Source organism: Chlorocebus sabaeus, chromosome 7, assembly GCF_047675955.1.
Source record: "Chlorocebus sabaeus isolate Y175 chromosome 7, mChlSab1.0.hap1, whole genome shotgun sequence".
NCBI classification, from domain to species: Eukaryota; Metazoa; Chordata; class Mammalia; order Primates; family Cercopithecidae; genus Chlorocebus; species Chlorocebus sabaeus.
The window spans coordinates 51016211-51043652 of NC_132910.1; the positions used below are offsets into that span (position 1 = coordinate 51016211).

Below are 27442 nucleotides of genomic sequence, written 5' to 3' on the forward strand. Positions count from 1 at the left end.
CAAAACACTGAGATTACAGGTATAAGCCACCATGCCTGGTCTGAAGTTTTATATTTTCTACCTATCCAATGTGAACCCAGATTTTAACCCATGAAGAGAACTCTAAGGGTGTATTCACCTTTTTTGAAGAGCTTCTTTTTAATTCTTTTGAAGTTTTCAGTTACTGATATTCTTAGAGGAAGGCATGACTAACAGGAAGTCTTTGGAAAAGGCTGGGTAAGAACTGTCAAAGGCCGCAATTAAGGTATGTGCTGTGGCTTGGGTCTTCTTGTGAGGTCTTCTCCCAAACTCTCATGGTTGTTTGCAGGTTCATTTCCTCCCAGCTTTAGAACTCGTAATACCTTGCTTCTTTAAGGTCAGCAAGGGAGCATCTCTGATAGTGGGGAAGGCCTAAATCTTATTTTAAAGGGCTTATCTGATTAGGTTGGGCCAGGCCAAAATAATTTCCTTTTGATTAACAGAGATTAATAAACTCAAAGTCATTCTGATTACGGACTTCATACCTGTAAAATCTCTTCATCCTTGCCAGAAAATGCAACCTAATTGCAGGAGTGATATTCATCATATTAATAGGTCTACCCACACTTAAGAGAAGGCAATAACACAGAGTATGTACACCATGCGGGGGAGGTCTTGGCGGCCATTGTATGGGGGGGAGGTCTTGGTGGCCATTGTAGAATTCTTTCTATGACACTTATGTCAGCATTTTTGTTGTGCTCTGCAGATCACAGAGTGAAAAGTAGTTTTCTGTGATTGTAGATATTTGTTACAAATTCAAAACTGAATCATATGCTTTCAAAATTGATAGAACAGAATATAGGTGGTCAAGGTACCAGATGAAATTAAATTTTATTCTTCCATTATGTTAAATTAGCATCTTTTCCTTTCAGAAATCACTTACATTGCTTTCTCATATGTTAATCAGACACCTGTGACATTTTTATAGTAAATGCAAAGTGAGAAAGATTTTAGGTGATCAAAGTGAATAGGCCTAACTAGTTCACAGCTCTGAGATGTGGCCACACTGAATATTCATGGAAAGAACAGACCTTACAGAGTATCCTGCATATTTACACTTGTATCAGTCAGCTTGTGCTGCCATTACAGAGTACAATAGACTGAGTGGCTTCAACAACAGAAATTTATATGTTCAAAGTTCTGGAGGCTGAAAATCCAAGATCAAGGTACTGGCAGGCTTAGTTTTTGGTGAAGCCTTGTCTTAGTCAATTTGGGCTGCTATAACAAAATACCCTAGACTGGGTGGCTTAGAAACAATAGAAACTTATTTCTTACAGTTATGGAAGCTGGTAAGGCTAAGATCAAGGCACTGGCAGATTGAATGTCTGGTGAGGGTCCACTTTCTGGTGATAAAGGTCCCTTTCTTGCTTTGTCCTAACATGGCCAGCTCATGCAAGGAGACAGAGAGGGCTCTGGTGTCTCTTCCTTTTCATATAAGGACACCAGTCCTATAAGCTTAGGGTCCAACCATTATAACCTTATTTAACCTTAATCATCTCCTTGAGGGCCCCATCTGTAAATACAGTCACACTGGGAGTTAGAGATTAAGATATGAATTTGTTGGGGGACACAACTCAGTCCATAACAATTTTCAAAATATCTGTGGGCAATGAACAACCTGTGGATTTCCTGCTTATCATGACCCCCAGACAATGTTTAAAAATCACTAATTACCATTCATAAATATATGCACATATTCCCAAAAAAACTCTACATCTATTTTAATTGCTAAAATAATAGAGTATCCAAGACAACAAGGACAGCTGTGCTACCCTGAGAAGTGCAGCAGAGCAACCCCTGTCTTTTTTATTCTGACAGAATTAATGCAAACAACCCAGTTGAATCATTTTTTTTTCCTAGTAATGAGACAAGAAAATTCCCCATGAAGCTTCATAAACAGAAAATAACATAGTTACATTGCCAAGTACATGTTGATCTCTAGTGGCCCTCTCTAAGGGAAAGCACAGCACACAGAGTGTAGACTTCTCCTATACAGAATTAGGTATTAATGTAAGGATCTGTGGTTGAGATTGCTTTTTATAACCTAATATACACTTTCTCCCTCTCTTGTTAGAGCCCCTGTTTTAGAATGGGATGTCAGTGTGCCCTGTTAAGAAATTACATTTTCTATCCTTCCTTGTGGCTATAAGTGGTCAATGCAACCTAGATTATTGTCTGAGACTCATGAGAAGGCTCTTACAAACAGAGCAGACAGCTAGTATGTGCCCTTCTCAGCCCTTACCTCTCCAACCTTCCTTTTGTTTCCTGCTTGGAGCACAGATTTGATATATGCAAATATAGCAGCCATCTTGGATGACTGGAACTTCAAGAACCATCTTGAATAAGCGATAATTTCAAAAATGGAAGCCAAATATTAAGAAAGATGAACCTAAAACACAGATGAACCCGAGGTCCATAATGATGCTTCATAAAGCTTCCATAGCAACCCTAGATGGTTGAACTCTTTCATGTGAGGAAGAAATACATGTTTTCTATCTTACTTAAAACACTATTTCTGCTCTCTGTTATTAGCTGTGTAAAAAAGTTTCTCAACTGATACAAAGTGAAAACTAAAAATCTCAAAATATAAAAATTACCTTAGAAAGTCAATTAGATCTACCATAAAATCCCCCATAAACTACAGTAAAACAGGGAGGCATAGGGCATAAGAATGGGTTATAGGTAAAGGCAATTAAGCCTTTAATTCTTGGGCCAGTCAAGAAAACAGACCAATTAGGCTCTATCCTTGCATTGTTTTAAGCTAGTATTTGCCTTTCAGAAATTGTCTATATTGCTTTCAGAGATTGTAATTCAGAAACTCAAAATCATGTGTATTCTGAAAAGTCTTGTGAAGCACCACATGTACATGTGTGTATGTTTCTTTATGACTTCTCATTAACATTTCAATATTTTTTCATGGCTGTTGAACAGGTCATCAGCACAGACATCCTGACTACCAGAGCAGTGTATTCCATTCACAATTATTAGAAACTCCTTAAAAGCATGTACACCTTCTCCCCGTTGGTTTTGGATTAAGCTAAGTTTGGTTATATCATAACTGTTCTTTAAGCAGAATTGTGGAAAAAATTATAAATTTGATTTATATTTGCTCTTTGTTTTATTTTTCTTCTTTTTCTTTCTCTTGCATTGGATTTAACTCTATTATATATTCAAAATTGAGGAAAGCCATTTGTGGCCACATGGTTTTGTCAAGTGGGTAACTGGAGGTCTGAGAATAGTAGGTGAGAGGTTCTAGAACTCAGATTTTTCTAAGGAATGTTACCACGTTACTAAGCTATGTAACATATCTTGACAACCAGGGAGCCACATAGGCTCCTTGGAGTAAGAGTGTGAGAAACTGGATGAAGACAGCTGTATTATTTTGGAAGCGTTCGAGATTGGTCTGTCTCTACCAACTAAAAACTTCTAGCTTAAGTGCAGAGATTTAAGGAGATTAACAAAAACTCAGTCTAGACATATTACGAGGCTGGGAGGGTATCAACAGACTTGAGTTCCTGTAAGCAAGGTCACCTGCTTTTAATACTGTCCTCAGGTATAATTTTAAAATCATCATTAGAATAATGTTCTAAAATTTTAGGTATGATTTAGTTAATAGTTTTCAAGTTCATTCTTTTTTCAAGAGTATGTAAAAACCAAATAAGTCTCTTTTAAGAAAATGAAATACACATTGTTTTCTTGCTGACTTTTTTTTCAAAATTTAAAGGGGATTACCACCCTTTAATCTAAGAGAATTGATGTGGGACAGAGATATATAGATTAACTGAATAATATCAGCTAACATTTAAGTCAATTTCATCAGGTTATAGATAAACAGACTGAAATCTAGGCAATAAAACAATTAATCTGTGGTCACTTTGCTGGTTAGTGGCGAATCTGGGACCATGAATTCTATCTTTAAATTTCTGGTTTAATGTCTTTTTCACTCTCCAAATTGCCTACTGTACTCCTTTCCCCTCAATACAAGTAAAAAGCAAATTTACTGGCTCAATTGTACAAAAGGCCCCACACCAAAAGAATGAGTAAGTCTAAAGTGTGATTTACACAAAGAGGTCAGAACTAGCTCCTCACTGTGATATTCACAAAGAGCAATATGAAAATATACTTTTTATTGCTAGATAGATATTTTCTGGATTTAACATCTACATATATTTTACCCAACCTAGGATAATTTTAGTATTTATGTATATCAAACTGAAGTTCCTGAAAACCAGTTGTTCTGTGGCAACAAGGCTGGGAATTTATACACCATACACTCTAAGTATATAGCATGAAGCACTTAAACATAGATTGCTTTGGTCTAAAAAAACAGTCAATGATCTAAAAGCATCCATCCCAACAAAATCCTGAGATCAATTTCTAGAACATGAACATGTTTTAAACTCTGCAAATTACTCTAACCCAAAAAATCTCTGCCATGGTTATAAATAAAACATGTATTTCCCAATTCTGCTACAATGAATAAGATTTCCACGTAAGATAGAAAAAATGCAACAGGCACCAGAAAATCATCCTTCTTAGATTTCAAAATTGTATACTATTTTCAAGAAAGTTTAAATAACGACTTTCTATGTTCTTAATCCAGAAAAGTTTTTTTCTCACATGGTTGTGAATTCACCAAGATACATAACATTATCTTTAATCTATGAGGTCTATGACACTGTAGGTGTCTAAAAATGTTAACTGTTACTCAGTATTGCAAACAACAATATGGCAAAGGTTCTCTGGTTTATCATCTCTAGATATATCACTCTTTTGGACTTTTTTCCTCCTTTGGGTTTTACCATTCTCTGAGAAGATGATACACATTTTAAGATGCTGGGTTTTATAAGTACAATATGAAGAGTCTTTACTTAAAATTAATTCAATGTAAAGTGCATTTGTGAGTATTGTATTTAAAAGTCATCATTTAAATTTACTATATCAAAATTGATAATCTTGTAATACATTTTTTGTTGGTAAGCCAACAAAGTGAGCTCAAATGAAATTAAAAAGAGAATATACCTATGCTTTTTATAAATATAATATAAATATTTCAAAATCAAACACTTTGATTTTCCCCTAGGTAAATTTTTTATGATCCACCCATGCCTGTGCTTTTCAATGTTTACAAAAATTTGGTCTGAAAACAAAATAGCCTCACATTGCTGTAACATGAGAAACAATTTAGTTCAAGCAAAGAAGATGAAGAAATGTGTGATATATAAGAAAATGACAAGAAACTCTTGTCAGAATGTTTGTCATTTTGTGATTTCAGGGTCTGAGCACATCTGGAAGTGAGGTCAATCAAGTTAGACCCCAAAAACTTTTGTGACAACAGTGGAGAGGGGAAAATAAACACACCATGAACATGAACCTCAACCCCCCAACATCTGCTCTTCAGATCGAGGGCAAAGGCAGCCATATTATGGCTAGAAATGTAAGCTGCTTTCTAGTCAGGCACACCCCTCATCCCAGAAGAGTCTGCCACATCAAAGGTAAGGTGACTTAAGGTCCTAGTATGTGTCTCTATCCTCTACACTTGGGCTATTTGCTAATTCTGGCAGGTAAACACAAGGCTGCTATTCAAAATATTTAACCACTGGAGAGGTATGGGCATTGACTCTTGCGACTAGGTGCCAGCACTGGAGTGACAGCAGGGGCCTGCAGTCCCTCTCTGTGTCATGCAGTAACACTTAAATTGCTTGATTGTTAGGATAGGGACCTGGAGAGGGGCCAAAGTGGAGGACCACTCAGGGATCTCAGGGCAGCCTTGACCCATTGATATAAAAATATTTCAGTGTTTTAACAATCCACACATCCATGCTAACATCTACATGCTAAATATCATTCCTAAGGAAGCATATGTTTTACTCCTGCTTCCTTCCCTTCTGTCTTGTCTTTTCTCCCCCCCTTGCCTCCTGACCTCATTCCCTCTCTCCCTTCCTCCCTTTCTTCTCTTTCCTTCCTCTCTCCTTTCCTACCTTTTACTTTAACTTCATACAATAGATTTACTCAAAATTAGACATTAATAACAGCATTTCCCTTTTGAGGGAGGCAGTTAAATTGAGCTTGGATTGAAGAATTTTAAAAGTATACAGTTTTTAAACACATCTTGCATTCTGAGATGTTTTGAGAGGTACGAAGAGAAAAGGGTTCTGATGTTTTGAGGGGTACATTTCTCAAGGTTATTAAATATATGGAAAATAAGCAGAATTGTTTGGACTTCACAGGGTGAACTAGCCAATTCACCTAGGATGGGGTGACTGTGTGATACCACTCCCGACAAAGTAGCATATCAACATTGGCTATTGGGTATAATCTAAATAGACCCTTACACCTATCCCTGAGATTCTTATCCCCAAGAGAAATGCTGCCATAGTGAGCCCCAGCAGATGGAAATGTGTCATATTCCTGAGGTGACAGAAAAAGTGATATTAAAAACCAATGTCATTTGGCTTAGGCAAATAATTCATGACTAACACTACAAAAGCAAATGCAACAAAAACAAAAATAAATAAACAAATTGGACCTAATTAAACTAAAAAGCTTCTCCACAGCAAAAGAAATAATCAGCAAACAGAAAACTTGCAGAGTGGGAGAAAATATTTGCAAACTATGCATCTGACAAGGGACTAATATCCAGAATCTATAAGGAACTCAAAGAAATCAGCAAGAAAAAACAAATAATCTGATCAAAAAGTGGACAAGTAACAAGAATACAAAATTCTCAAAAGAAGATATACAAACAGCCAACAAACATATGAAAACATGCTCAACATCACTAATTATCAGGGAGATGCAAATTAAAACAACAATGAGATATCACCTTACTCCTATAAGAATGGCCATAATTAAGTCATAAAACAATAGATGTTGGCATGGATATGGTGAAAAGGGAACACTTTTATACTTATGGTGGAAATGTAAACTAGTATACAACCACTATGGAAAAACAGTATGTAGATTCCTTAAAGAACTAAAGGCAGAACTGCCATTCAATCCAGCAATCCCCCTACTGGGTATCTACTAAAAGGAAAATAAGTCGTTATATGAAAAAGGCACATGTGCATGCATGTTTATACCAGAACAGTTCACAATTACAAAGATATGGAACCAACCTAAGTGCTCATTAACCAAATGGATTAAAAAAATGTGGTATGCATACACCATGGAACACTACTCAGCCATAAAAAGGAATGAAATAATGTCTTTGCAGCAACTTGGATGGAACTGGAGGCCATTATTCTAAGTGAAGTAACTCAGGAATGGAAAACCAAAGATCACATATTCTCACAAGCGGGCGCTTGTAAAGTATACAGTTTTTAAACACAATCTAGAGGATGCAAAGGCACAAGAATGATATAATGAACTTAGGGATTCAGTGGGAAGGTTGAAAAGGGGGTGAGGGATAAAAGACTACATACTGGGTTCAGTGTACACTGCTTGGGTGATGGGTGCACCAAAATTTCAGAAATCACCACTAAAGAACTTATCAGTAACAAATCATTCTGTTATAAAGACACCTGCACCTGTATGTTCACTGCAGCACTATTCATGGCAGCAAAGACGTAGAATCAAACTAAATGCCCATCAATGATAGGCTAGATAAAGAAAATGTATACATATACACCATGGAATACTCTGCAGCCATAAAAAGTATGAGATCATGTCCTTTGTAGGGATACGGATGGAGCTGGAAGCCATTATTCTCAGCAAACTAATGCAGGAACAGGAAACCAAATATCACACGTTCTCACTTGTAAGTGGGAGCTAAATGATGAGAACACAGGGACACATAGAAGGGAACAACACACACTGGAGCCATTCAGAGGGTGGAGACTGGGAGGAGGGAGAGTGTCAGGAAAAATAACTAATGGGTACTAGGCTTACCACCAGGATGATGAAATAATCTGTACAACAAGCCCCAATGACACAAGTGTACCTATCTATGTAACAAGCCTGCAGTTGCACTCTTGAACTTAAAATAAAAGTTAAAAAAAGAACTTATCCATGTAACCAAAAATCACCTGTGCCCCCAAAAACATTGAAATAAAAATAAAAATTAATTATTAAAAAAATTAAATATAAAAAAAATGCCATGATAGAAATAAACAAGCTTTGTTGAAAAAAGGGCAGAGCCCGGAGATAGAGAAGAGAATTAGGAGGCTGATGCACCTGTGCAGATACACGAGGACAAGCATCCCTGCTATGCTCTTGGCAGCAGGACCAAGCAATGGCAGAATATGAGGCTAGAGAGAGTTTGTAGGAAAGAAATGAAAAGGTGCTGGTAACTGATTAGTATAGAAGGTGAAGAGGAACGAATCACACACCCTTTGCACCTTTTCCCACCATTAGTTATTTTAACTAAAAAATGATGAAACAGGAAAGCTGATAGGGAGAAGGTGAAATCATTTCATTCAGCAGATATTTATTCAATTTCTAATACATAAGAAACTTTGTTCTAGATGTGGGAGATAGAGCAAAGTTTCTGAGGGAGGAAAAAAATGTCCCCTACCCTCATGGAGCTCACATTCTCATCAGACAATAAAATCAATTCAGTGGTATACATACTGCATGTGTAGTAACACCAGGCATCCAAATGGAAATGGGCTGCCTACAATCCCAAACCTAGAATAGAAATCTATGTCTGAGTCTCAAATGGGAACTTAGGAGTAAAGATGCACATCGGGAGTCATCAGCATAAAAGTGATATTTAAAGGCATGAATACTGATCATCTCTTTATTCATTCAGCCACCTATACGTTTATTCATTTGTTCAACAAAAATTTATTTGGAATGAAAATACAGGCCAGAACCTGCCCTCAGGAGCTGGACTATCTGGCTGGTCAAGTCACTGTGTGAAATGACATTGGTAACAATAATACCTACATCAGGGTTAAGTATACAAACAAGGAAGGCAAAGGCAACAGCAAAGGAATATTAGGAAACTTTGTAGAAGAAGCTCCACATGCCTGTTATGGAGCATGTGGGGAGGAGGGAAGGGATAATGGAAAGTCGGGGTGGAGAAGTGGATAAGAGGCCAGATTTAGGCAGGCTCTGGATATCATGCTAGGGAATTTATATTTCTTCACAACCAAAAGAAATGTCTACATTCATGTTTTTACTTCCTCTCCTCGGAGCCACTCTTCAGCCCACTGAAGCCTGGCCTTTTCACCCACCATTCTGCATAGGCTGGGCTTGCTAAGTTTACCACTATTCTTCAGTTTGACAAATCCAATGCAAAGAGGATCTGCTGGCTCAAGTAACTGGAAAGTCCATAAGGGAGGTGGGCTTTAGGTTTGATTTGATGGCCCACTTAAACAACCTGTTTTTTAAAAGCTCTTCTCTCTGCCTTGCACAATTTCAGACTCATCCTAGAGCTGGCTTGCTCCTCTCCTAGTGGCAACATAGCTAAATCAGTTCTTAGTTTCACATCTGCATGCCACTCTGACTTCTTCCACAGCAGATTTCAGCAAAATTCTCTTTATATTTTCATTTGACCAGCACACACCAGGTCGCATGCTATCCTTGAATGAATCCTCATGGACAGGGAAGTGGCATGCACAGATTAGTAGGCCATGGTTCAGATAACCAGTCACTACAGCAAGGGGAATTGGTTCAATCTTCCCCAGAACATATGGCTGCAGGGGCTGCAGAGTGGTAGATAAGGGGAGGAAAACGAAGCAAAATAACCGGGGTAGTGTTGTTAAGGAAAGATAGAAACAGGTCCTGGGCAGAACTGACAGATATCCACTACACTGCAATTCTCTTCTTGACCCCTTAGCTGCATTTGACACAGTTAACCACCCCTCCCTTCCTCTTTCTCTTTCCCTTTCTCTCTCTTTCTTAACCTTTTTAAAAAATGTAGCTTCTGTAACAACATATGCTTTAGTTGTTTTTCCTCTACCTCTGTGGCTTCTCCTTCCTAGCTTTATTTTTGTTCTTCAGTAAATGCTGGAGTCTCTCACAGCTCAGTCCTTGACTGTTTCCTCTTTTTAATCTGTAATGGGATGCTAGACAAATATGTTCATTCACAAGCTTCAAATACCCTCTATAGGCCAAATATTTTTCAAAGATGTATCTCAGACTCAGACACCTCTTCAAAAGTGTAGACCTATATATTCAACTGTCTACTTGCAAGGCACGGGGTGCCTCATGGGCACCTTGAACTTCACTCTTCAAAATTGAACTCTTGATCTTCCTTCAAAAGCAAGGCCCCCCAACCAATGTATCCTAACAAATAAATGGTATTGTAAAATCGAAGTTCTTCTTTAACTCCTCTCCCTCATTCCCTTCTCCTTCCAATACTTCGCTTGATCTTGTCATTTTCCTTCTAAATATTTTATAAATTAAGTCACTTCTCTCCATGGCTACTGTCACAGCTCCATTCTAGGCCACTATTATCTCCTGCTTTGACTACTACTTTGCAACTTGCAGCCCTCATAGTAGCTTTACTTCCACTTTTTGCCCTCTCTCCAGTCAATTCTCCATAGAGCAACCAGAAAGATCATATTAAAATATATTTGCCTGTTTAGGCCAGCCTCAGTAGCTCACACTTGCAATCCCAACACTTTGGGAAGCCAAGGTGAGAGGATCACTTGAGGTAAGGAGCTAGTGGTGCACCTGTAGTTCTAGCTACTCAAGCTGAGACAGGAGGATCACTTGAGCCCCTGAGTTCAAGGCTGCAGTGAGCCATGATTGTGCCACTGCACTCCAGCTTGGGTGACAAGCAAGACCCTGTCTCTTAAAAAAAAAAAAACAAAAAAACCCATATATATATAGACTGTTAATCCTACACAAAATCCTTCAGAGGCTTCCCATGCATTTAGGATAAAGCAGTTCATTTTGACATAGGCTAAAATGTTCCCTATTATGTGGCCTCATCTCCTATCAACCCCCTCCCCCATTATGCATATGCCACAGTGGACTTGTCTAAGTTGCTTGAACATGTCACAAGCTCTTTCCTACCTCTGTCTGGATTTCCATACATACTCTTCCCTCTAATTATAAACCTCCCCTCATTATTTGTGGTTCCTCATTTTGGTTTAAATATCATTTCAGAGAGACTTTTCAGGATCCACATTCTCAATCTAAATTAAATTTTCTTATGGTACTTTTTCATAGTACTCTATTTTTCTTTAGAGCAATTGTCTTAGATAGACTCTGAGGTGGAGATTTGTGTGAAGGAGCTTTATTAGGAAGTGCTTTTGGGAACAACACTGATAAGAAAGCAGTAAGTAAAGGAAGAAGAACTGGGTAGAAGGGGAAGTGGAACTGTGGAAACAATAGGGACCTCAGCCAATTGCAGGAGGAGCAGTGGAGCTGGGATATCCCTTCAGAGGTGTCTCAATTGCAGGTAACGGGGCCAGGACTTTGTAATTCCTACCAACCAGTCACTGTATACAAGAGCTCTCGCTGTGTACGAGAGCGAGAGCAACTCCCGGAGAGGGACTCAGAATGAGCCATAAGTAACTGACATATGTGGAGCTGGGGAGCTGAAAGCCTAGGTGCTGAAGGCATGATCTAGGTAGGTGGTGGGTGTACTATAGGAATTACCACACCTTATGGTGTGGTAATAGTTATTTTCATCATTAGTTGAATAGTTTCAGAAATCCTCCACTAAGCTGTGATCTCCATGAAGGTGTGTCTGTTTTGTTCATGATTTACCACAACTTCCTAAGGAGTGGTTGCCACAAGTAAGGTGCTAGATAAATTATTGTGGGAGGAAAGGAGTCTAAATTGCATCCAGATAAAATTGTAGAGTTACTGACAGATTTTAAACAGGATTTACATTCTACACCAGCAGTCTCATAGTTCTGTGTCCCTGAGGAATTGATTTCATTCAAAAAATCATTCTAGCTGTATTGTAGAAAGTAGAAGATGAGCAGGACCTTACTAGACATTGGGAGATCGGTTAGAAGACTGACTCAGTCGTCAAAGTGGGAAGGAATGAGTGACAGGCCAGGGCAGAGAGAGGAGCAGAGAAGGTCGAACTTGGGGTAGAGTGAGGAAAGTTCAGCTAAGCAGCACAGAGAGAACCAGCAGAGGGAAACAAATTCAAGGAAAATGGCTAGGTGACTAGCAAAGTCATATTCCTAAAGGAGATTAGGAAAATGAAGGCCAAGGGGAAGCAAACAGATGTCACTATAAAGAAGTCATAGATGGCCTTGGAATACATTGTCTTGACCAAACCTGAGGGCACGGTTTTTCACAACCTACATGTGGGAAAAAACCCCAAAACCCACATTTAATTTTTATTTGAAACTGTTTTTTTTCTCTATGAAGAACAAATAGTATTAAATTGAATAATTTTTTCCTGGTTTTATATACTTCAAAGCACTTGATATACACCTCTTCTATATTTTCTTTTACATTCTGCTTCAAATTTTCTTATCATAGACTATAGAACTATTGGCAGGCAAGGGACTAATTTTTATGTCTTCAACTCTCCTCTAATGCCTGCCACAAAGCCATGCTCATAGTAATATATGTTCAATTGAAAGAAAATTTTCAATTCCAACATTATTTGTCTGCCTTAGAAATCTAGCAAATTTTAACACTCACTTCTGGGGTGGGGGGAAATCTTTGATTAACACTTGGTCCCATTTACAAACTTTGTTAATTAAATACTTTTAAAAGCTTTAAATGACACTTATTCATTAAATATACTTGATTTTTAAAAATATTTTATATACTTATCAAATTCTCACTAATCTGTAAATAACTCCTGTAAGTTAAATAAATTATACTTATAAATATAGATAATTTAAGCCATTTTTTTACTGTTTACCAACTTAATAATATTTTCATAGTGTTCTACTTAAAATCAGAAATGTAAAATCATTTTAACATTTTAAACTGTAATTCCAAAGCTAATTTGTTAGATATTCTAATATTCCAAATTAGCTAATAAACATTAGCTTAAATGTGTATTTGAGATGTAGATCAGGCAAGGCACAGTGGCTCACACCTGTAATCCCAGCACTTTGGTGGGCGGATCACAAGGTCAGGAGTTTGAGACCAGCCTGTCCAACACGGTGAAAACCCGTCTCTACTAAAGATACAAAAAATTAGATGGGCTCGGTGGTGCACATCTGTAATCCCAGCTACTCAGGAGGCTGAGGCAGGAGAATCGCTTGAACCCAGGAGGCGGAGGTGGCAGTGAGCCGATATTATGCCATTACACTCCAGCCTGGGGGACAGGGTGAGACTCCATCTCAAAAAAAAAAAAAAAAAAAAAGATGCAGATCTTAAATTTGTGACCATTGTGTATCGTGTATTTAAGATCGATATCTTAAATAATTTAATCTTACATTCTAATGCCGCTCAGATAAGCAATGTGCAAACAGATGTATTATGATATGTGACAAATGCTGTGGGAAAAATAAAAGCACATAAAGGGACAGAGAGTGATGGGGCACGTTTCAGACAGAGTTGCCAGCAAAGATGATTTTGATGTCATTGGAGAAGACAATTCAGAATGAGGTGAAACAGTGGTACTGGAGGGAGATTTGGAAAAATGAGCAATTGTAGAAAACAGTATCCAGAAGCTTGCCTGGCAATTTCTGGGAAGACAAAGCAGTCATCTTTTACTACTTCTCATAACTCGCTGATTAACAGAAAGCAATACCCAGCACACTCTCATTTCCTAAGCTGTCCAGTTTCATATGACATAGCATTGATGTTGAAAAGAGAACCTTTCTATAACTTAATATTTGAACCAAATCCCATATTTGAGTCAAAAGTGAATAGTTATTTTTAGGAGAGTGACTGAATCCAGAAATCTCTCGTATGAGGAAGGAGTTCCTTTTATACCAACTTCTCCTTCCTCCTTCTGTCACAGTCTACCTTATCCTGGCCCCTATTCCCAGCTCCTACAGCTTTTTACCTTCTGCCAGGACAAAGGAGGAGCCAGGGTATCTTTTCTAGAAGAACTATTTACATTGAGGCATTCTGGATGCTTTAAAAATTTAAATCTGACATTCTTGAAAAGAGCCAGCACAAACCCTCTTAGTCATTGTCAAGCTTTGAGAAATGAGAGATTTGTCTGGGATAAAAAGAAGGTCTACTCCACTGGAATCCCAGACCAAGATCGAAGATGTGGTCTGGCTCTCAATACTGACAAAATGGCAGGAGATTTTAAGGAAGCATGTAATTGGCTGCACTGACTTTCAAAGAATGTCTACCTTGCACTGGTTCATAATACATTTTTTTTTTTTGGTTCCTACAATTTGAAGTCCAACATTTTACATACATTTAACAATATTTGGTTGGGGAGTTGTTGATCATTCAAAGAAAACCTTCCAAACATCTAATTTGGTTGTTTGATCTTTCTCTTTTTATAATCTTTACTCAACTAGGCTTGAATAACATTCCAATCTGTACTGTGAATGATGATGAGAATGCATTTGGAACATTGTGGGGAGCTGGCCAGTCTAACCACTTGGAGAAGAACAGAATACCATTTGCCAAGTGCAGTTACCCACCCAGCACTGCAGTCCAGGACAGCCCTGTAAGAGGAGTGTCACCAGCCCCAAACAGTGCCAAAGTGCCTCCACGGCCTCATTCTGGTGAGTTGAGTTAGAATTGATGAAATGCTTCCTTATGCCTCCTGCAAACAAGGGTGTGGGGAGTCTATATGATGCTAAAATAGCTGCAGTAGTTTTTACATAAAGTTTCCTCACTGTGAGGAGCATAAATTTTGTTATATATTATAATTTTTTTCACTCTTCTAATCTCATCTCAGTAGCACGATGATGTCAAAAATGTTATTACCATTATTATTAAGAGTACCTAAGACATATTTGGTGTGGTCCTATTCTCTAATCCCTACAAAACTAGCTAAAAAGATGCCAGAAATGAATGTTGATCCAACACTAATAGGGAAACTATGTCAGATGAAAATCGAGTCCAGGAAACGCGGTAAGAATGAAACTGTATGTTTACACTGTCCTCATGAGACTGTCCTCTTCTTAAGGTCAGGCCCTGTGTTATTGCTTTCTGTGTTTTTGCCATCCTTCCTTTCTCCCCAGGTCCCAGCTCAGTGCCTGGTCCTTAGTAAACAATTGAATTAATTTGTACTGAATTGAAGGAAAAAGGCATTGATCAAAAGTAAAGTGTGGAAAAATCCAAAGAGCAAGGTAAAATAGAAGAAAGGAATTCTCCATGGTAGAAATTATATCCAGTTCTTCTCTTTTTCTTGCCCTATACAATTTACATGCTGTTACTAAAACTGTCAGGATACGAGAAAATTATTACAGCATAATGTAGTAAAATGTATCTCTAAAGATAGCAATAAGACTGGCCAATTATAGAGTACTCACTATGTGGACATATACCATTGTAAAGTCTTTATACTTAACTCATTTCATCCTTTCAAGAATTTCTCTTCCCTCCCTTCCGCTAGCAATGAAGAGTCAAACTCACTTATTTTCCCTTATTTCTCATGTCTCTTTTTATACCATAGAACCTAGAAACTTAAAAACTACCTTTGCAAGAAAGAGGCCTTTGATGGGAATCAGGTGTCACCACCTAATAAGATTTCTATAGCAGATGTGGGAAAAGGTCATCTTTTTCTTTTATATATAAATTAATGTAAAGGGAAATTAAGTAAAACTTTAAGTGGTTTTAGTGTAACTTAGGGGGATTTAGTTACATGACTGAGTATGAAATGGGTAGGGTTGAGAGGCTGATAAAAGAAGAAAGAAAATAAAGAATGTAATTGTAACTCAGCACAAACCATCTTTCTGTCTAAAGGTCAAATAACAAAAAAAAATTCTCTTTAATTAGATAAAGTGACATTTATATGGACAGTAAACAGAGAAAAATATGTCTTATACTAAAATATATACTTTTTAAATCAGTTTAACCAGATCAAGAAAGCATTTTCTGTGTGTTCTTATATTATCATCTTGGGCATAGAACTAGTTTTTAAATGCAAATACTTTATGTTATTATAATGCCATTTACCTGCAAATTTCCTAATATTTATAAACAGATTCCTGAATTGACCTTAAAGTCAGAAACACTCTCATCGATTTCAGCAATTGACACATATATCATGTGATACTCTTTTTCAGTTTAATCTAAATACATTTTTCCTCAATTTTATTTCAGAGCCCAGTAGAAAAATTAAAGAGTGCTTCAAAACTTCCAATGAGAATCCCTTAGTAATTAAAAAGGTAAGGAATAGTTATGTACCGCTATCTATTTAGTTTGACTTCTGTCAGTTCCTCTCCTTTTCTTTACATACCTTTCTGAAAAGTCACCATGTTTCACAATATTTTTACAGCTTTAGTAAAGTCTAATTAACATAATATAAGATACACATATTCAAAGTGCACAATTTAATGATCTTTGACAAATACAAACCTGGGAAACTACCACTTCAGTCAAGAGAATGCACATCCTCATCACTCCCAAAAGTTTTCTCACGATTCTGGCCATCCCACAGGCAAATGTTTGTCTGCTTTCTGTCACTAAAGATTAGCATGGGCTTTTTTGGATTTTATAAAAATAAAGTCATATGGTGAGTTCTCTTTCTAAAATCTGGTTTCTTTAACTCAGCATGATTATTTTAAGATTCATCCATGTTTTTAAGTGCATCAGTAGTTCATTCCTTTTTATTGCTGAGTAGTATTCAATTGTATGGTTATCCTACAATGTGTTGATCTATTTACCTGTTGAGGGACATTTAGGTCACTCCCAATCTCTAGCAAAGCTAATATAAACATTTGTCTACAGGTCTTTGTTTGGATATACACTTTCTTTTCTCTTGGATAATTCCTATGAGTGAAATAACTGTGTTATATAGTAGTTGTATGTTTAAGTTTCTAAGAAATAGCCAAACTGTTTTCCAAAATGATTGTCTCATTTTACATTCCCACCAGCAGCATATGAGTTTTCTTTTCTCCACATCTTCCCCAAACCTAGTGGGTATGTAGTAGTATCTTATTGTGGTTTTAATTTGCATTTTCCTCATGAGGTTGACATCTTTTCCAATTCTTACTTGTCATGTATATATCTTTTCATGGGAAATATATTGTTACATATTTTGCCCACTTCTTAAATTGGGTTGTTGGCCGGGTGCAGTGGCTCACGCCTGTAATCCCAGCACTTTGGGAGGCTGAGGTGGGCGGATCATGAGGTCAGGAGATCGAGACCATCCTGGCCAACACAGTGAAACCTCATCTGTACTAAAATACAAAAAAAAAAAATTAGCCGGGCATGGTGGTGCATACCTGTATTTCCAGCTATTGGGAGGTTGAGAAGGGGAATTGCTTGAACCCAGGAGGTGAAGATTACAGTGAGCTGAGATCGTGCCACTGCACTGCAGCTTGGTGACAGAGCAAGACTCCGTCTAAAAGAAAAAAAAAAAATTGGGTTGTTGACTTTTTTATTATGACATTGTAAAAGTTCTTCATATATTCTAGATTAAATCTTTTGTTACATGCATGTTTTTGCAAATATTTTCTTCCAGTCTGAGGATTGCTCTTTTTTTGATAAGTGTCTTTCAAAAATTTATAATTTTTTCCATTATAGCTTCACATCTGCTTGCTGTTTATCTCTGTATTGTGCTTTATTGCAATGGCTAGAATCTCTAGTACAATGTTGAATAGAAGTGACGATAGCAGACATCCTTGCCTTGTACCTGATTGTAGGAGGAAAGCATTCAGACTTTCACCATTAAGTATTATGTTAATTTACTTTATTCATGGATGCCCTTTATATGACTGAGAAAGTTCCCTTCCATTCCTAGTGTGCTGAGAGTTTTAACAGAAATGGGGAGAGATGTATTTTGCCAAATGCTGTTTCAGTATCTAGCTGAGATGATCAAATGATTTTTCTTTTTTAGCCTGTTAATATAGTGAATTACACTGGCTACGTTTCAAATGTGAACCCACCTCGGACATCTGGTAAAAACCTCCCTTGGTCATGATGTATTATCCTTGTTATATACTAAAATTTCATAACATATTGTTAGCATTCTTGTGTCTATGTTTATGAGGAATATTTGTTTATAGTTTTCTTATAAAGTCTTTTTCTGGTTTTAATATCAGCATAATGCTGGCTTTATAGAATAAGTTGGGAATTCCTCTTTAATATTCTGGAAGATTTATGTAGAACGGATATTATTTCTTCCTTAAAAGTTTAGTAGAAATCTTTAGTAAGATATTAGGCTTGATATTTCCTTTGAGTTAAGGTTTTTAACTACAAATTCAGTTTCTTTTTTTTATATATATTTATAGATATAGGCTATTTGGGTTGTCTATTTCTTCTTTAGCCAGCATTGATAGTTTGTATTTTGCAAAGAATATGTCCATTTCATCTAAGCTGCTAACTTATTGATGTAAAGTTTTTCATAAAATATTCCTTTATTATTTTATAATGTTTAATGTTTGTTTCCTCATCCCCGATTTTGGCAATTTGTGTCTTCTTTTTTTCCTGATGTGTCTATCTAGAGGTTTGTGAGTTTTATTGACCATTTTAAAGAATCAATATTTCATTTCATTGAGTATTTCTATCGTTTTGCTTTTGTTTCCATTTCACTGACTTTGGCTCCTATCTTTATAGAAGGTAAAATCTTAGGTCATTGATTTGAGACTCTTTTTTTTCCAATATAAGCATTTATTATTACATTTTTCCTATAAGCATTACTTTGCCTGCATCTCCCAAAATTTACTATGCTGAATTTTCATTTTCATTATGTTCAAAATACTTCCTGATATCCTTTTTGATTTCTTCTTTCACCTATGCGTTACTTAAAATCATGTTATTTACTTTCTAAATATTTGGGGGATTTTCCAGATATCTTTATGTTATTAATTCCAATTTAATCCCACTGTAGTCAGAGAACACACTTTGTATACTTTGTAATGCTTTAAATTTATTGAGACTTGTTATATGGCCTAGAGTACTGTTGACCTTAATAAATTTTTCATGTACCCATGAAACAAATGTTCACTCTGCTGTTGTTTGGTAGAATGCAATATAAATATCAATTAGGTCAAGTTAGATGATACTGTTGTTCAAGTCTTCTGTAGCAGCAGCTCCCAACCTTTTTTGGAAGACTATTTTTCTACAGACCTATGGTGGGATGGGGGGAATGGTTTCAGGATGAAATTGTTCCACCTCAGATCATCAGGCATTCCATTCTCATAAGGAGCACACAACCTACATCCCTTGCATGCGCAGTTCACAATAGGGTTTGCACTCCCATGAGCAGAACTCAGGCGGTAATGCCGACTTGCCCTCCCACAGCTCACGTTCTGCTGTGCAGCAGGTTGTGGTCCAGGGATTTGGGGACCCTCGTTCTGTAGCCTTACTGATTTGCTGCTTTTTCTGCCAATTATTAAGGGAGAGGTGCTGAAATCTCTGATTATAATTGTGGATTTCTAAATTTCTCTTTCTATTTCCACCAGTTTTTAATCACATATTTTGAAGCTCTCTTATTAGGCATAAAACCGTTTAGGTTTGCTATATCTTCTTGATAAAATGATCTTTTTATCATTATAAAGTTACTCTCTTCATCCCTGACACTATTGTTTGCTTTAAAATCTATTTTGTTATAAAACTGTTCAGATTTTCTATTTCTCCTTGATTCAATTTTTGGTAATATATTCTTTTCTAAAAACTGTTTATTCAATCTAAATGTTCAGATTTATTGACTAAGTTATGCATAATATCCTTATCTTCTTTTAAAAATATCTGCTGGTTCTGTAAGAAGTACCCTTTTACATATTAGTTGTGTTGATTTGTGTCTTTGTTTTTCTCAATTAAAAGAAGTTTATGATTTTCAGCAAAAGTTTATTCAATAAGTTTATTGATTTTATTAGTATATTGAAGAGTTGATTTTCATGATTTTTGATTATCTATGTTGTATATTTTCTATTTTATTAATATCTGCTGTTATTAGTTTTCTCTTTCTATTACATACTTTATTTTATTGCTCTTTTTCCAACTCATTTTATCTTTCTAGTACATGTATTTTAAAGCTATAAATTCCCCTCTTAAAATTGCTTTAGCCACTCTCACAATTTTTGTATATACCATTTTCACTGAGTTCAAACTCAGTAAAAATGAGAATTAGACTGAATTCAGTCTAATTCTCATTATTATTTCTTCTTTGACTCATGACTCAATTGCTGGACTTTATTTGTGTGACATATCCAAGACTAGGTAATTTATAAGGAAAAGAGGTATAATTGATTCACAGTTCTGCATGGCTAGGGAGGCATCAGGAAACTTAAATCATAGCAGAAAGCAAAACTGGCATGTCTTACATGGCAGCAGGCAAGAGAAGTGAGAGCCAAGGAAAGGGGGAGGCCACTTATAAAAGCCATCAGATTTCACGAGACCTCACTTTCATGAAAACAGTATGGGGGAACCTGACCCCATGATTCAATTAATTCCACCAGGTCCCGTCATTGGCATGTGGGGATTATCACAATTCAAGGTGAGATTTGGGAGGGAACACGGAGCCAACCATATCAGTTGATGAGAAAAAAAAAAAAATTGATTTGTTATACATCATCTCATGTAAAGTCAGTTTCTAAGAACTATTACCAACATTAAGGACTTAATGTGTTACTATATTTCCAAAAATAAGTCTGTATAATAAACTTAACAGAAATTATAACAAACTCTCTCTCAGACCACAGTGCAATCAAACTAGAACTCAGGATTAAGAAACTCATGCAACACCACTCAACTACATGGAAATTGAACAACTTGCTCCTAATAACTACTGGGTGCATAACGAAATGAAGGAAGACATGAAGATATTCTTTGAAACCAATGAGAATAAAGACACAACATACCAGAATCTCTGGGACACAGTGTGTAGAGGGAAATTTATAGCACTAAATGCCCACAATAGACAGCAGGAAAGATCTAAAATTAACACCCTCACATCACAATTAAAAAAACTAGAGAAGCAAGAGCAAACACATTCAAAAGCTAGCAGAAGGCAAGAAATAACTAAGAACAGAGCAGAACTGAAGGAGATAGAGATACAAAAAACCCTCCAAAAAATCAAAGAATCTGGGAGCTGGTTTTTGAAAAGATCAACAAAATTGGTAGACCACTGGCAAGACTAATAAAGAAGAAAAGAGAGAAGAATCAAATAGACTCAATAAAAAATGATAAAGGGGATATCACCACCGATCCCACAGAAATACAAACTACCATCAGAGAATACTATAAACACCTATATGCAAATAAACTAGAAAATCTAGAAGAAACGGATAAATTCCTGGACACATACACCCTCCCAAGACTAAACCAGGAAGAAGTTGAATCCCTGAATAGACCAATAACAGGCTCTGAAATTGAGGCAATAATTAATAGCCTACCAACCAAAAATAGTCCAGGACCAGATGGATTCATAGCCGAATTCTATCAGAGGTACAAGGAGGAGCTGGTACCATTCCTTCTGAAACTATTCCAATAAATAGAAAAAGAGAGAATCCTCTCTAACTCATTTTATGAGGCCAACATCATCCTGATACCAAAGCCTGGCAGAGACACAACAAAAAAAGAGAATTTTAGACCAATATCCCTGATGAACATCGATGCAAAAATCCTCAGTAAAATACTGGCAAACCAGATCCAGCAGCACATCAAAAAGCTTATCCACCATGATTAAGTGGGCTTCATCCCTGGGATGCAAGGCTGGTTCCACATACACAAATCAATATATGTAATCCAGCATATAAACAGAACCAAAGACAAAAACCACATGATTATGTCAATAGATGCAGAAAAGACCTTTGATAAAATTCAACAGCCCTTCATGCTAAAAACTCTCAGTAAATTAGGTGTCGATGGAAAGTATCTCAAAATAATAAGAGCTATTTATGACAAACACACAGCCAATATCATACTGAATAGGCAAAAACTGGAGGCATTCCCTTTGAAAACTGTCACAAGACAGGGGTGCCCTCTCTCACCACTCCTATTCAACATAGTGTTGGAAGTTCAGGCCAGGGCAATCAGGCAAGAGAAAGAAATAAAGGGTATTCAATTAGGAAAAGAAGAAGTCAAATTGTCCCTGTTTGCAGATGACATGACTGTGTATTTAGAAAATCCCATCATCTCAGCCCAAAATCTTCTTAACCTGAAAAGCAACTTCAGCAAAGTCTTAGGATACAAAATCAATGTGCAAAAATCACAAGCATTTGTATACACCAACAACAAACAAACAGAGAGCCAAATCATGAGTGAACTCCCATTTACAATTGCTTCACAGAGAATAAAATACCTAGGAATCCAACTTACAAAGGTTGTGAAGGAACTCTTCAAGGAGAACTACAAACCATTGTTAAACAAAATAAAAGAGGACACAAACAAATGGAAGAACATTCCATGCTTATGGATAGGAAGAATCAATATTATGAAAATGGCCATACTGCCCAAGGTAATTTATAGATTCAATGCCATCCCCATCAAGCTACCAATGAGTTTCTTCACAGTATTGGAAAAAACTGCTTTAAAGTTCATATGGAACCAAAAAAGAGCCCGCATTGCCAAGACAATCCTAAGTCAAAAGAACGAAGCTGGAGGCATCACGCTACCTGACTTCAAAGTATACTACAAGGCTACAGTAACCAAAACAGCATGGTACTGGTACCAAAACAGAGATACAGATCAACAGAACAGAACAGAGGCCTCAGAAATAATACCACACATCTACAGCCATCTGATCTTTGACAAAATGACAAAAACAAGAAATGGGGAAAGGACTCCCTACTTAATAAATGGTGCTGGGAAAACTGGCTAGCCATATGTAGAAAGCTGAAACTGGATACCTTCCTTACACCTTATACAAAAATTAATTCAAGATGGATTAAAGACTTAAATGTTAGACCTAAAACCATAAAAACCCTAGAAAAAAACATAGGCAATACCATTCAGCACATAGGCATGGGCAAGGATTTCATGTCTAAAACACCAAAAGCAATAGCAAAAAAGCCAAAATTGACAAATGGGATCTAATTAAACTAAAGAGTTTCTGCACAGCAAAAGAAACTACCATCAGAGTGGATAGGTGACCTACAGAATGGGAGAAAATTTTTGCAATCTATCCATCTGACAAAGGGCTAATATCCAGAACCTACAAAGAACTCAAACAAATTTACAAAAAAAAAAAAAAAACAACAAAAAACAAAAACCATCAAAAAGTGGGCAAAGGATATGAACAGACATTTCTCAAAAGAAGACATTTATGCAGCCAACAGACACAGGAAAAAGTCCTCATCATCACTGGCCATCAGAGAAATGCAAATCAAAACCACAATGAGATGCCATCTCACACCAGTTAGAATGGCAATCATTAAAAAGTCAGACAACAATAGGTCCTGGAGAGGATGTGGATAAATAAGAACACTTTTACACTGTTGGTGTAACTGTGGGACTGTAAACCAGTTCAACCATTGTAGAAGATAGTGTGGCGATTCCTCCAGGATCTAGAACTAGAAATACCATTTGATCCAGCCATGCCATTACTGGGTATATACCCAAAGAATTATAAATCATGCTGCTATAAAGACACATGCACACGTATGTTTATTGTGGCACTATTCACAATAGCAAAGACTTGGAACCAACCCAAATGTCCATCACTGACAGACTGGATTAAGAAAATGTGGCACATATACACCATGGAACACTATGCAGCCATAAAAAAGGATGAGTTCATGTCCTCTGTAGGGACATGGATGAAGCTGGAAACCATCATTCTCAGCAAACTATCGCAGGGACAAAAAACCAAACACCACATGTTCTCACTCATAGGTGGGAACTGAACAATGAGAACACTTGGACACAGGAAGGGGAACATCACACACCGGGGCCTGTTGTGGGGTTGGGGGAGTGGGGAGGGATAGCATTAGGAGATATACCTAATGTAAATGATGAGTTAATAGGTGCAGCACACCAACATGGCACATGTATACATATGTAACAAACCTGCACGTTGTGCACACGTACCCTAGAACTTAAAGTATAATTTTAAAAAACCTGAAATACAACACAGCTTTATTTTTACTAAACATAAAGTTAAATATTGTTCTATCAATTCCAATTATCAAAATCCCAGGTTGTTGACTCATTTATGTACTAGGTTCTATGTGTTGTTACAAATCAGTCACTTCGAAGGGTAGAAAGCCTTTCCTGGAACAGGCACATGGATCTAAGGCTTCTGTAACTCTTCATGGACTTAAAGCTCCTACAACCTTTTAATTTTTAAAAATTGCAAACAGTATATTTACCTCCCAGAACAAGAAGATAACCTTTGTATTTCCCTTCCAACTGATCAAGGGAAGAAATTTAGTTTGCCTTTCTAACTCTCCAGCTGTTAGCTGTTACTTAGAGCAAGGAGGTAGCAACTTGTGTCATGTAGTTGCTTCACAGACAAAGCATAAAACCTCTCAGCTGTCTTTTCCTGGCCACGAAAGAGAAATCTTCCCAACTTAACAGCAAATCTCCTATGTCATGAGTTGGCTGTTATCTGGAATTGCGATGTAAAAGGTTATACATTGCATACTACAAATTTGTTATCTTGTTATTTGACCAGGAGTTTAAAGTGATTTCATCAAAAGTTAATAAGATATCACTATTTGTTTTGTCTCCAAATATAAATATTTGATAGTTTAAGATAACACTAACCTTTTTTTACTTTCATGTGTCTCTCATTAACTACAATATTTCTTGTTCATTTTACATTGAGTTTTCGTAGAAAATATAGATGGGTGCAAATGTATACTGGTTATATTATACCTTTGATTTAGGAAGAAATTAAGGCCAAAAGTCCACCATCACCTCCAAAGGCATGCTCTACTCCTAGCTCCTGTTCTTCAGGGATGACGAGTACCAAGAATGATGTGAAAGCAAACACCATCTGCATACCAAACTATCTGGATCAGGAAATAAAAGTAAGTATCAGGTTTATCAAATCCATTACTTGGAAACAGCATGAATATACAAAAAAGTTTATACTACTAGCATCCTTAAAACTCTTAAATGATTCCTTACTGATAACTGAATTTATTTAAGACTGCTTAGCCTGAAATCCAAGGCATACTCCTATTTTCATTTCCAGTCTTACTTTTCCTTGGAATCTTGACACTCTTAGATTAACAAAATCTTTGGTTCAGACACAATGAAAAGCCTAGTGTTTATCAAACAAACCCAGTCCTATTCTTTCCATCTTTCATTATCATCTTAATACTTGAGAGGCACTATTCTTAATGTCTTGCTGCAATCTATACATTTACTTCTCATATTTTAAAGCATAGATTCCTCTAATCAACATTCATCTCTTCCTCTTTTCTTTGCAAAACTGTCTTCAAACTTTCTCTGCCTGGGGTTATAAACTTAGTTATATTAATAGTAATATGTCATATCAGCTTCCTGAAAGTCCCTCCCCAGCCACAGTTATTTCTGAGAATGATATAAAATCAAGAATACATCAGTCAGCTGATATTTGTCATCTGCCATTTTTTCCTTCTTTTAATCTCTTTGATAACCTCTATATTGAACCACCGTAAGTCCCACTACAACGAACTAAGGGTTAAAAGATTGTAATGATGACTCTAATTGGAAATTTAAGTAATCAGTATCTGTAGTTGTAATTACAAATAACAGAGCACATTGTTGAGATGGTTATTGAATAAGCCTAACAAGGAAGTATTTTAAAAGTAGAGCCCAGAGTATGATAGTGACATGGATGTAATAATTCATGCTGATGATTAAACTTGAGAAGGAGAATAGAAGGAAATGTATAGAAGGGAGAGTATCTACATATTTGACTTATGTTTATACATTATTTCCTGATGATTCTGGCTAAAGACTTTATAATATACATAGTCTTCAGAATCGCTGTTTCACCTGCTACACCCTGGCACTTTGATCTTTCTATAATTTTCTCATTCTCACCTTAAGAGCTTTGCTCTAAGAATTATCTTTCTCTTTATTGGCTCAGTGATCACCTTCTCATTAAGTTTATCGCTTACTCAGAAATACTTTCTCTAACAATCTAATCTACAGTAGCTAACCAGTCACTCTATATCCCATTACCGTTTGTTATTTTTTGCATAAGTATGCTATATATGTATGTTCAGACTTATTTATTTGGTTCAATATTTTCTCTCTCTCCTCGCCCCACTCCCACTAAAATTTAAATCACATAAGATCTCACACTTGTCTGCCTTTGCTACTGCTTAATCTTCAGTGCCTAGGTGAGTGCTAGATACCTAGGAATTGTTAGATGAATATTTGTTGGATATTGAATAAATAAATTAAAAGGAAAAGTCAACTCAAGATCAAAAGGATAACTGTAGAAAATCAGCTAAATACATAGTTCTCAACTCAAATAATCCATAATCTGAATGCAGTTTTAGTAAGACTGCCATTCTTCCTTGGGCGTATCAATAGACTAGCATGATCCTATAGAGCTGGGTTTCTGGGCATCTATGAAAGAGCCCTCCTCTCAAACGCATCTTCTATTGCACAAAAATCAACTTAGCTGGACATCAGTTGATATAAGACTCACTAAAGTATAAACTCTTTGAAGGCAGGGATCTTGTCTGCCTTGTTCACAACTGATTTCTTAGCACTCATCACTTCACTTGAAAAATATTAACTGGCACACAGACAATGGCATTTTGCCAAATAGTTGTTGACTATTTGCTAAATAAATGAACAGAGAGGGAGTAAAGTGATAAAATAGGTTTTATCAAGATTTTTTGGCTTACATAAAAAAGCCCCAGAAATATTGATCATCTCGGAGGTATTCTATTCTTCCATGTTTCCTACAAAAAAAAATCTGGAATATTTTCTAATTTCCTAATATCCATTGAGTAACTCTAAATGGGCTGTGAAATCAGGAAATGTTTTTGCAGGGGTATGTGTGAAAGGGTATGCAGTTTCATGATTATTACTTTAAAAGGAAAGAGAAACATAATTCCATGTCTATTAGCACTTTGTTTTAAGCCTTCCTTCCAAAGATCTGGAATTTATAGACATAACACCAAAATGTCTGCCAAACTCTTATAAATGGTTGGTGGGACTATAAATTAGTTCAGCCTCTGTGGAAAGCAGTTTGGAGAGTTCTCAAGGAACTACAAACAGAATTGCCATGCAAACCAACAATCCCATTACTGGGTATATACCCAAAGGAAAATAAATAGTTCTAAAAGATAAAGACACCTGCACTGGCATGTTAATCACAGCAATATTCACAATAGCAAAGACACGGGATCAACCTCAGTGCCCATCAGTGATGAATTGGATAAAGAAAATGTGGTACATATACACCATAGAATACTACACAGCCATAAAATATAGAATAATACATTTTGCAGCAACCTGGATGCAGCTACAGGTCATTATTCTAAGTCAATGAATACAGAAACAGAAAACCAAA

The 27442-nt window shown here is 36.6% G+C and overlaps 1 protein-coding gene across 1 annotated transcript in view; it reads left to right on the forward strand.

The window, feature by feature from the left end:
- The first annotated feature begins 3248 nt into the window (after positions 1-3248).
- The window catches only part of C7H4orf17 (chromosome 7 C4orf17 homolog), a 39185-nt gene continuing 14991 nt past the window's right edge, over positions 3249-27442 (forward strand). The window contains exons 1-5 of the mRNA XM_007999354.3: positions 3249-3571; positions 5294-5513; positions 14379-14588; positions 16135-16199; positions 24807-24950. Coding sequence (XP_007997545.2) covers positions 5381-5513; positions 14379-14588; positions 16135-16199; positions 24807-24950 — 552 coding nt within the window. The 5' untranslated portion in view covers positions 3249-3571; positions 5294-5380. The remainder of the gene's footprint in view (positions 3572-5293; positions 5514-14378; positions 14589-16134; positions 16200-24806; positions 24951-27442) is intronic.